At 42.5% G+C, this 12,112-nt stretch overlaps 1 protein-coding gene across 2 annotated transcripts in view; it reads right to left on the reverse strand.

Moving 5' to 3' along the window:
* Positions 1-267: 267 nt before the first annotated feature.
* LOC141265868 (b(0,+)-type amino acid transporter 1-like) overlaps positions 268-12,112 on the reverse strand; it is a 108,770-nt gene continuing 96,925 nt past the window's right edge. For both annotated transcript variants that reach the window (XM_073679518.1, XM_073679519.1), the window contains 2 exons: positions 7,364-7,728; positions 268-2,925 (listed from right to left, as the gene is read on the reverse strand). In XM_073679518.1, coding sequence (XP_073535619.1) covers positions 2,680-2,925; positions 7,364-7,728 — 611 coding nt within the window. In that variant the 3' untranslated portion in view covers positions 268-2,679. The remainder of the gene's footprint in view (positions 2,926-7,363; positions 7,729-12,112) is intronic.

The raw sequence follows: 12,112 nt of genomic DNA on the forward strand, positions 1-12,112 counted from the left end.
CTTCTATCTTCTACAGTCTTTCAGGAGCTTAGCGGTTTGCTCCATAGACATTAGTGCCATATATAAGCTACATAATTTTAGAAGGGTGTGCCACCTACCCTATTGATAATAATGATTTTTATGACAAAATAGCGATTGTTTGATTTTCATTTGATCAGCGAACATGTTCAAACAAGGAAATGATCAGGCCAATGATTTGTCTATTTGTTGGCCTGTGTAAACTGCCATTAAATTATAATTTGTGCAAAGAAAGTACACGATGATGAGTTTGAATGGATTTTGCACTTTTTAATAAAAGGAAGTTAACTGAATACCTTACATTTTTAGCATGTATATCAATATTGGAGTTCATATATTACTTAATCGCAATGTGCCGACGCATAGTGTATGTATACTCTGTGCAAGATCACCAATTAGGAAGCTTTAAAGAAAGGAGACAATGTGAACAGTCTGCACAATAAAACATCCAATTTGGCTAAAATACTCCCAGCTACCAAGTTCTAGAAGCCACGAAGAATGAAGTAGATATCCTGTGCTGTATTTTTTTTATTTATTTTATTTTACTCACTTATATAGCACCATTAATTCCACAGCGCTTTACAGACATTATGGGCACTGTCCCCATTGGAGCTCACAATCTACATTCCCTATCAGTATGTCTTTGGAATGTGGGAGGAAACCCACACAAACACAGGGAGAACATACAAACTCCTTGCAGATGTTGTCCTTGATGGGATTTGAACCCAGGACCCCAGCGCTGAAGTACTAACCACTGAGCCACCATGCATGAGATATATCATTTACATTTTCATGCTATATTAACTGTTTGTATTTGACGGGAACCTGTCAGATACAAAAATGCTATTTACCTAAAGGGAAAAAATGTTATATTCTTCCTGCAGCCGCTTTCTTCCAGTCATTGGGAAAATTCGGGGAGTTGTAAAATGCACTGCTGTAATCACTCACAGTGGACTGTGACTGGCAGCCTTCTGCGGCTTGTGTGTGCAGATCTGGCTGTCAGTCAAGTACATTAGGAGCAATTACAGCATGCTCACCATGCAGAGAGACTGTAGCCTCACTTTCTCATGGTAGCCTCTTACAGAAAATTAGTCTAACATGAAATAAATGCCATTTACCTATAGTTGCCACTATAACATTTTTGAAAATTGTAGGTTCCCTTCAAAGGGGTATTCCTATTCTTAGAGAATTTTCAGAGTACTGTATTTTTCAGATTATAAGACGCACTTTTCCCCCCAAATTTGGGGAGAAATTGGGGATTTTCTTATCATCTGAATGTAACTTACCAGCTGCGGTGGAGCAGGGTCCCAGGGTTGCTGCTACAGGAAGCTTCTGGCGGCGACGACAGGAGTGAGGTGATGCTGCGGGTCCCACGCTGGTAGGAGAGGGTGTTCGGTGGTCCAGGGGTTCCGCCGATATTTTTTGAAAGCCCAGAGCCTCTTCAATTTCCATGCTTTGCAATGTGGTGATCTCCTGAAAAATTTCCTCTGGAGGCGGTGCATGCGCAGATTGAGATTTTGGCACCAAGATCTCGTCTCCCAAGATCTCAATTGCACAGCCTCTGGCGGCCATTTTCCCGGAGTCCAATGCATTGAAAAGCATGGAAAGTGCAGAGCTCCCGTACTGCCGAACACCACCTCCTACCAGCCTGGGCCCCGCAGCATCACCTCACTCCTACCTTCACTGAACACCACCTCCTACCAGCCTGGGGCCTGCAGCATCGCCCCACTCTTACAGTACCTCCACTGAACACCACCTCCTACCAGCCTGGGGACCGCATCATTGCCCCACTCCAACCTCCGCCGAACACCACCCCCTGCTAGCCTGGGTCTTGCAGCATCTCCTGCCTCCGCTACCAGCTTCCTGCAGCAGCGACCCTGCCACGTGTGACCCCACTTCACCGCCATCACCCCCAGGTTAGCTACCATGAATGCGTATTATAAGACGCACCACTTTTTTATTAAAACATTTTTTTTCCTATTTTCCTCCCCAAAATTTGGGGTGCGTCTTATAATCTGGTGCGTCTTAAAATCCGCAAAATAGGGTGTACACTATAAATGTCTGTTACCACCAGAAAGTCCCTCAACTCTTCTGAATGCAGGAAGAGAAAGAATGGAGAGTTGGCCACACATCCTTCTTTATTGATTGATAATGAAGGTCACCTTATTAAGTGATAAGGAAAATATCTGCAATGGGAGTACCTTATTAAAGGGTATGACTCAAGATGCAGCTTCAGGAGCTCACTTCCTGCTTTGCCGGCGGCGGTGCGCTCCTGAAGTTTGACAACTCGAACCAGTGTATGTAAATATCATTGAGTTTATTATCTAATTCTGTAGAATATATTTACCTTATATTTAAAACTTAACTTTTGAAACTTATTTCTAAAAACTGCTGACAATATACTTTGCTATTAGATTTTTCTTTTTAGTTGCATTTTCCCTGTACAATACAACTGAGTCTCCAGATAAGACATATGCTATAAAGCAGAGCAAAACAACTACTAACCTGTAGGTCACAAGATATATTTATTTCATTTTTTCACTGGATATTACTTGACATTGAGTCCCGGCCTTTATCTACAGAAAGCTCTTTAAAAGCCTTTATTTTTCTACAAGTGTCCTCGATACACATGGCTGATTTTATAGGTTGGAAAATACAGGGCTACTCGGTTTTAGAATCCTCAAAAATATCAGTTGGTGAAACCTCCAGCAGAAGTTGCAAATAACAGGTGATTTTATCAAAGTATGGAATCTGTAACTTGAAATATACAAAGGGGATATAGATAATCACACTGCTGAACATGAACAGCAAAGCATAGAAATATTGCACTTTAGGGGTCTGGATAATAGGTGCAAGAACCAGGAAGATTGAAACCGCAATAACTCCGAAGGCGATGGGAAGAAAGACCTAAAATATAAAAACATGAAGCTGATTATCATGCAAATACAATGCACACTTTTTTTTGTTCTCTGTATGTATATGTAGTCCCAGTATAATAAAACAATAATAAAACTTCATAAAAACAAAAGTCTACCATTGTCTGCTATTTTGTTGCTGCGGAGTGTCTGTAAGTCCTTCATTTAGCTTTTGCAAAAATGTTACTAATCTGTCAGAACTAGTGTTGGGCGAACACAAATGCTAAAGTTTGGGTTCCGTACCGAACACCTAGTGTCCGTGCATGAACCCTGAACACGGACTTCTCCCTAAAATCCGTGTTACTGTTTATGTTCGGCAGCTTGAACATCCTGTGTTTCCCACACTGACATCTGTGTGACAGCGCGAGAAACACTGGCTCTGATCAGCGGTCAGAGTGCTGCGATTCCCACGCTGTCATACAGATGACAATGTGTGAGCCAGTAGCAGCTTTGACCGGTGGTAAAAAGTTACCTCCAGTCACAGGCGTTGGCTACTCTCATCATCCTATGCCTGGTCTCGCTGATAGCATTGAGAGCAGGCGAGGCTGATGAGAGTATTCATCAGCCGAGACCTGTGCTATAAAGACATACATTTAAAAAAAATGACGTGTGATCCCCTCAATTTTTGCTAACTAGCCCAAGTAAAGCTGACAGCTGCCACCTGCAGCTCCCAGCTGTCAGTTTTATATTGTCTGGTTATCAAAAATAGAGAGGTCCCATGCCATTTTTTAAATTTATTGAAATAATTAAAAAAAATGGCATGGGGTCCGCTTCATTTTTGTCAACCAGCCAAGCTAAAGCAGACAGCTGGGGGCTGGTATTTTCAGACAGGGAAGGGGCCATGGATATTGGCCCTCACCAGCCTAAAAATAGCAGCCTGCAGCCATCCCAGAAAAGGTGCATCTATTAGATACACCAATTCTGGCACTTTGCACAGCTCTTCCCACTTGCCCTGATGCGATGGCAAGTGGGGTAATATTTTTGGGGTTGATGTCAGCTGTGTAATGTCAGTTGACATCAAGTGCACAGGTTAGTAATGGAGAAGCGTCTATAAGACAGCCCCATTACTAATTCCGTAGTGAAAATTAAAGACACACACTGAAAAAGTTCTTTAATTGAAATTAACACACAGACTCCTTTATTTGAAATAAAAACTCCCCACCCTCTTTCACCTATTTATTAATGTAAAATAAAAAATAATAAAACACCATATTCATCACCTTTCCACCGATCGATAATCCATTAATGGCCATGTCCCACGACGATCCGGATGGTTTGGAGAGCAGTCACATCAGTGATGCGACTGCTCTTCCTGCCAGCTTGCTCACACTGAGAAAAACATGAGAAGTGCTGCCTGTCTGTGACCGGCGATGACATCATTTAGGTTACGGGCCTATCAACGCAGTGGGTTTCACACTATGCTTAGTGTGTTCCGGCTGCCATGGACGCATCACTGATGTGACTACTCTCCAAACCATCCGAATCATCGTGGGACATGGCCATTAATGGATTATTGGTGGAAAGATGAGGAATATGGTGTTTTATTATTTTTTATTTTACAGTAATAAATGGGTAAAAGAAGGTGGGGAGTTTTTATTTCAAATAAATTAGTCTGCGTATTAATTTAAATTAAAGGACTTTATTCTATGTCTCTTTTTATTATATTTGACTTTGGGGTTAGTAATGGGGGTGGGGCGTCTTAAAAACGCCTCTGCATTACTAACCTGTGGGCTTGATGTCAGCTGACATTACAAAGCTGATATCAACCCCACAAATATTACCCCACTTGCCACCGCACTAGGGCAAGTGGGAAGAGCTGAGCAAAGTGTCAGAATTTTCTGGGGCGGCTGCAGTCTGGTATTTTAGGCTGGGGAGGGCCAATATCCATCACAGCGTGGGAACCGCAGCGCTCTGACCAGTGGTAACTAACTTACTGTCAATCAGAGCCGGATGTTCAGGCCCCCCACTCATTTGAATGGGGTTCGGGTTTGGGTTCGAGTTCGGGTACCATTCTGGTACCTGAACCAAACTTATTTTAAATGTTCGACCGAACCTTCTGGACCCGAACATCCATGGGTTCGTCCTTCATTAGTCAGAACTACTTGTTCTGACAGCTCCCTCTGATCATCATCTTCCTTCTCAGTGTTAGAGATAGCATCAGGGAAGTGGAGATATTCACACTGTGGTCAGAGGAGAGAGCATGGGCAGATTCATGGAGGGCAGAGAAAATAGGCTATAGAAAAGGAAGAAAGCACATGAAATGGTAAAAAGTGAAGGATAGAAGCTGTATTGAAGTATGAGCTAATCAAGATAGCAGTCTTCTGGATATACAGTACAGACCAAAAGTTTGGACACACCTTCTCATTTAAAGATTTTTCTGTATTTTCATGACTATGAAAATTGTACATTCACACTGAAGGCATCAAAACTATGAATTAACACATGTGGAATTATATACTTAACAAAAAAGTGTGAAACAACTAAAAATATGTCTTATATTCTAGGTTCTTCAAAGTAGCCACCTTTTGCTTTGATGACTGCTTTGCACACTCTTGTCATTCTCTTGATGAGCTTCAAGAGGTAGTCACCGGAAATGGTTTTCACTTCACAGGTGTTCCCGGTCAGGTTTAATAAGTGGGATTTCTTGCCTTATAAATGGGGTTGGGACCATCAGTTGTGTTGTGCAGAAGTCTGGTGGATACACAGCTGATAGTCCTACTGAATAGACTGTTAGAATTGGTATTATGGCAAGAAAAAAGCAGCCAAGTAAAGAAAAACGAGTGGCCATCATTACATCAAGAAATGAAGGTCAGTCAGTCCGAAAAATTGGGAAAACTTTGAAAGTGTCCCCAAGTGCAGTTGCAAAAACCATCAAGCGCTACAAAGAAACTGGCTCACATGAGGACCGCCCCAGGAAAGGAAGACCAAGAGTCACCTCTGCTTCTGAGGATAAGTTTATCCGAGTCACCAGCCTCAGAAATCGCAGGTTAACAGCAGCTCAGATTAGAGACCAGGTCAATGCCACACAGAGTTCTAGCAGCAGACACATCTCTCCAACAACTGTTAAGAGGAGACTTTGTGCAGCAGGCCTTCATGGTAAAATAGCTGCAAGGAAACCACTGCTAAGGACAGGCAACAAGCAGAAGAGACTTGTTTGGGCTAAAGAACACAAGGAATGGACATTAGACCAGTGGAAATCTGTGCTTTGGTCTGATGAGTCCTAATTTGAGATCTTTGGTTCCAACCACCGTGTCTTTGTGCGACGCAGAAAAGGTGAACGGATGGACTCTACATGCCTGGTTCCCACCGTGAAGCATGGAGGAGGAGGTATGATGGTGTGGGGGTGCTTTGCTGGTGACACTGTTGGGGATTTATTCAAAATTGAAGGCATACTGAACCAGCATGGCTACCACAGCATCTTGCAACGGCATGCTATTCCATCCGGTTTGCGTTTAGTTGGACCATCATTTATTTTTCAACAGGACAATGACCCCAAACACACCTCCAGGCTGTGTAAGGGCTATTTGACCAAGAAGGAGAGTGATGGGGTGCTACGCCAGATGACCTGGCCTCCACAGTCACCAGACCTGAACCCAATCGAGATGGTTTGGGGTGAACTGGACCGCAGAGTGAAAGCAAAAGGGCCAACAAGTGCTAAGCATCTCTGGGAATTCCTTCAAGATTGTTGGAAGACCATTTCCGGTGACTACCTCTTGAAGCTCATCAAGAGATTGCCAAGAGTGTGCAAAGCAGCCATCAAAGCAAAAGGTGGCTACTTTGAAGAACCTAGAATATAAGATATATTTTCAGTTGTTTCACACTTTTTGGTTAAGTATATAATTCCACATGTGTTAATTCATAGTTTTGATGCCTTCTGTGTGAATGTACAATTTTTATAGTCATGAAAATACAGAAAAATCTTTAAATGAGAAGGTGTGTCCAAACTTTTGGTCTGTACTGTACATAGAACTCACAACCAGCCTATATTACTGGGATGGACATTCCCACAAGAGAAAAATCTGAAACTTGGATCAGGCCGTAAACTGCATATCAGGAGGTTTGAAAATGAATGAAATGTAGAATTACACAGTAAACACTGTCAATGTGACATCTCTCGACTCTGGTCCTGTAACTGCGACAAGCCATGCACCTGTGTGTCTATCATACAACCAGGGTGAGACACATTTTTATCCATTGTAAATAAAGAATTTATGTAGAAAGAATTTTGTAAAATTATATAACCTTTCTGAAACTTTTGTAATAATAGACATGAGCCGGAAAGCATAGTGCCATGGGAACCTCCCAGTAAAGGTAGAACAGCGAAGAATATTCTAAAAATATTATAAAAATAATCATCTATAATTGTTATATTTTTGTCAAGCCTGCTATAGCACAAATTATTACAATCATGGTTTTCATGTTCACCTCACCTTGTAAGGGCGTTCAAGATTGGGTTCTCGATAACGCAGTACAACCAGGCTAACACAAGTTAGTCCAACCAGAAGCCACGAGGAAAAACTAAAATAGTTTGTTAATGAAATAAGGTCAGAAGGAATGACAAAAATTGATGCAATTATTGTGGAAATGATCATAGCTGGAGCTGGAGTCAAGTAATGAACATGGAGCATTGATATGATGGACGGCAAATGTCCCTCTTTACTTCCAGCGTAGTTTAGTCGACCTAACATAAACATCCCACCATTCAGAGAACCAAATATTGAGACAGCCACTGAAACGGGGATGATCCAAGCAACAGATGGAATCGTTCTATCGGCCCATGTCACCGACACTGCAGCTGTAATGATATATTAATAGAGAAATGGCATTCAACCTGAATTATAAAACAGATTTTGATACTATATCACCAAAGATGTACATTCCATTATGTACCTTGTACTTACAAAAGTATTTAAGCAAATTTTCTGCAATTTTTATGGTTAAAAGGGTTGTTCAGGCTTGGAGCTTAAGTCTGCTGTCACTTTATTTGATTTGTTTACGCCTGGCTAAATCCCAACAAGACATGTAAGGCATTGCTCAATTCACTTATATTGAATGAGGCAGTGCACATCTATTCAGTACGTGACCACATGTAAGCAAATCGCCACCGGAAAATCCTGACAGCATGCACACTGTGCACTGTGAGGATTCACAAGTCTGCATATAAAATGGCTGCAAACTTGACCCTAACTCTTGACAACCACTTTAAGCATCAATGTTCTCATAGTTTATTTATTTCATCTCATCTGTGTAACATTTGTACATTTCCCCTCTCTATAAAAGGAAATTGGGCCATGAAATCTCCAGTCTGACAACCAGTTCAGTACATGTGATAATTTGTAGACAGGATGTCAGTCTCTGACTTGCTGTGAACTACACAATGACATCATCACTTATAAAATCTCTCCTGTCAGCTATCAGACTCGTCCGCTTCCCCACCCCCCCGGCTCCACCATGTCCTTCTGTAAGTCCTCCCTACAGATAAAGATATGGAGAAAAACTTGCGAAACTAACTAAAACAGCTGTCTAGTCTATGTTGTTCAATGCAACAAATCAGCGCCCATACATCACATAGCATATACTGAGACCGCAGGATACATCACATAGGACACACTGAGATTGCTGTATAGATCACATAGGATACATGGAAACTATGCTGTATACATCTCATAGGATACATTGAGGCTGTTGTATACATCACATAGGATACACTGAGATTGCTGTATACAGTACATAGGATACACTGAAACTGCTGTATGTATCACATAGGATAAACTGAAACTGCTGTATACATCATATAGGATACACTGAGACTGCTGTATACATCACATAGGATACATTGACACTGTTGTATACATCACATAGGATACATTGAGGCTGCTGTATACATCACATAGGATACACTGAGATTGCTGTATACAGTACATAGGAAACACTGAAACTGCTGTATGTATCACATAGGATACACTGAAACTGCTGTTTACATCATATAGGATACACTGAGACTGGTGTATACATCACATATGATACATTGAGGCTGTTGTATACATCACATAGGATACATTGAGACTGCTGTATACAGTACACAGGATACACTGAAACTCTGCTGTGTACATCATACAGGATACATGAATACTGTGCTGTATACAGTGTACAGCTATATATGAAAATAACTGAAAAGAAATGCAAAATACATTTTTTAATAAGACCATTTTATTTATGGAAAGAATAAAGTAATTTGTGAATTGATCCCGAGTAAAAATTCAATGTTTCAACTGCTGCAAAAAAACTCTTTGGAAAACTGGAGATGTTTCTTTCACATTGCTGTGAAATATTTTTGGCCAACTCTTCTTAACAGCATTAGAAATACACCTCAATTATTGGCAATTTTCCATAAATCATTAATCCAAGCAAAGATAAGAAATCTGTGATATTTCATCCAATTACCAAAAAATAACATGCTAATTAAACTACTCTCTTCCTCCCCTCTGCCTCCAGCACTGATCATGCAGAAGACTGGCTGCTACCATGCATCCTATACACTGCATACAGAAAGAAGAGGAGCTGCTGCTCCCCTAACTTTATTTCTAGCATGCACAGAAACAGCAGCATGAAGGACAGATAAAAAAAGAGAATGTAGACTTAGGAAAGGAAGCATTCTTACAGTTAGAGTAGTTAAACCTTAGAACGGAGTATTCTAACTCCAGAAATAATAATGGCTGATATTGTGTCAGGATTAAAAATGACCTCCTAGGTTGATCTAGTGTCACCCTGTCTCCCCTAACGTCCCTGTATTGGCTCTTAACCAATCGTCGCACGCGTACCTCGCTCTGCCTTCCCTGGCGTTTGGCCCAAGCTAGGGAAGGGAGGAGATGAGCACTAGTCAATCTCCACTAAACACTATAGACAACATGGAAGGACAAACTGGGGAAACGTGCTTAGCTTTAGATTACTCCAGACAAATGCACAAACACGTCCTCAAGCTCCAGAGAGGAAAAGGTACTGCTCTTGCTAAGCCTTCACAAGGAATAATGAATATGGCCGGCACCTCCCTCTACAACACACCAGGTATTTATACACCCAGGCCAGGGAGTTAATTAGCCAGAGGGAGGTAGCCATTGGGTCCTAGAGACAGCCTCTAAGAAGATGTCTGTAATGCCAAACATAGAGAACTCCTGCAACCAACTGCAGGGTGACTGTCTGTCACCTCTGACACACCCGTGACATAATAATAAGCACTGATTTCTTGCTGTAGTCTTAAAGCTGCTCACAACCTTTTCACTGATAGGATATCGAAAAGGTTTTGCTTGAATTTGGCCAGAAATTTTGATTCCTATTTAGTTTATTCAATGTGAATTGAATGTTTCTTATTATACTCTTAGGTCTCTCCAGATCCCAGAGCATTATAAATGTAGCGTGGAAAAAAATTAGAACTCGTCCCTTACCAGCTTCACCGCTGCAGACCCTTTTCTGGTCCTCCGTCCAGCTTGCTCCATATCTACCTTTCTTCAGTATTGCACGTGATGTTCTATTCCTGTCATTTTACTCTGTGTTTCTGGTGCAGAGTGTGCCCTGACATCATGAGGGAGTATTTGTTTTATGAGATAAACAAAAAGAGTTACCAGCTCACCCTCCTGTGGCTTCAATCAGACTTGGGATCCATGATCAGATCTCCGACATGTACTGGAGAAAGAGGAATTGATCCAGCTCCCAGGACACCACATAATCCTAAAAAAGAGTGTTTTTTTTATTTAAACTTCATATTAAAAATCCAGAAAAAATCCTGGTACATATATACAAATATGTCATACTATAGTCCAACTGGAGAAGCGGAGGAACAAGGGGCTATGCAATCGCTACATAAGACGCGTTTCGAACATCAAGCATGTTCTTAGACTTGGTATGAATATGTGTTCAGCAGACAAGAGGATGCCTTAAATGCTGACACCAATTAGTAGCACTCGCTGCAGGTGAGAGATTACGTTTCCAGGTATAATCCTATAGTATCCAAGAGAGGCAAAGAAAAAATAGGAAAAAATCAATAACAAATATTTAAAAACTATAGTAACACCAAGTTAATCGTGTAGCAAATCTAGAAATGACCTGATTGCTAAAAATAAAAATACATCTAAAACTAATACCACTAATACGTGCTTGATGTTTGAAACATGTCTGTTAGTAGTGTGGCGCCCCTGCGGGTCCAGTTGCCACAGTGGTACTGTACCTCACCTAGAGGTGTGGTACCCCACTCCCAGGTAAGGAAGGAGCACTACCCGGGACCCACACACCTGCATCCAGCACTACACCACTCCAGACCAGCAGACGGGGCAGAATGCACTTAATCTCGGCTGAGCCCTGTCCCTGGCTGGAGGGGGGGGGGAACCAAAGGAGAGGGAACCATGTAGTGGTTGTGGGTGGAGGAAGCAGCAAAAAGAAGCACCCTAGCAGAGGGTATAAGATGAAGGGGAACCTTCTAGAAGGGGTTCAGTCAGGGCTTTAAGCCCAGGAGGGAGGACCTGCTTGTGACAGGTCCAGACAGGAGGGGGCCCAGAGTAAGGGGCCCAGAAGAAGGAAGAAGAGACAGAGGGGGTCTCAGGGGCAAGGGAGCGCGGACCCTCTCCGTGGGACCCGCATCCACCCGACCACCGTCGAGTGGAGGGACCAGGCCGTAAAAGGGGACCAGCCCCAGACTAGTGGAGAACAACCAGGCTCAGCTAGCCAACCGGAGGCCGCAGCATTTTCAAGGTGTTGCAGCCAAAATCCACAATTACATCGTCGAAAAGGTGGCAACATATGGTCCAGGGGACTGAGATTAAGTCGCCCGACAAGGCCCGAGGCCACTGGCTTGGGACACTGATTGTGAGGCGCAGGCAGGAGGGCAAGAGACAGGGCAGGGAGACGACCAGAGAGGCACATAAGAAGGGGGTCCCGACTAAAGGTAACCGGATTGCCTGGGAGTTGGCTGGATCCCTTCCTTGGAGAACACAGGACGATGTGGGCGGTTATAACCGGCTGCAGCGGTAACCTGGAACTGCCTAAGAACTGTGAGTAAAGCCTGAAGACAGTACTCCACTGTGTCCTGGATTTATTGCTGCGTCACCTGCCTTGCACTACAACACCAATATCTTAAATTCTTTATTTAACTGCCCTGAGGCCTAGCTCAACCTGTGGAGAGCTGAACC

This window comes from Phyllobates terribilis, unplaced genomic scaffold (assembly GCF_046119375.1).
Source record: "Phyllobates terribilis strain yellow unplaced genomic scaffold, ASM4611937v1 Scaffold_4__5_contigs__length_816908805, whole genome shotgun sequence".
In the NCBI taxonomy this organism is placed as follows: domain Eukaryota; kingdom Metazoa; phylum Chordata; class Amphibia; order Anura; family Dendrobatidae; genus Phyllobates; species Phyllobates terribilis.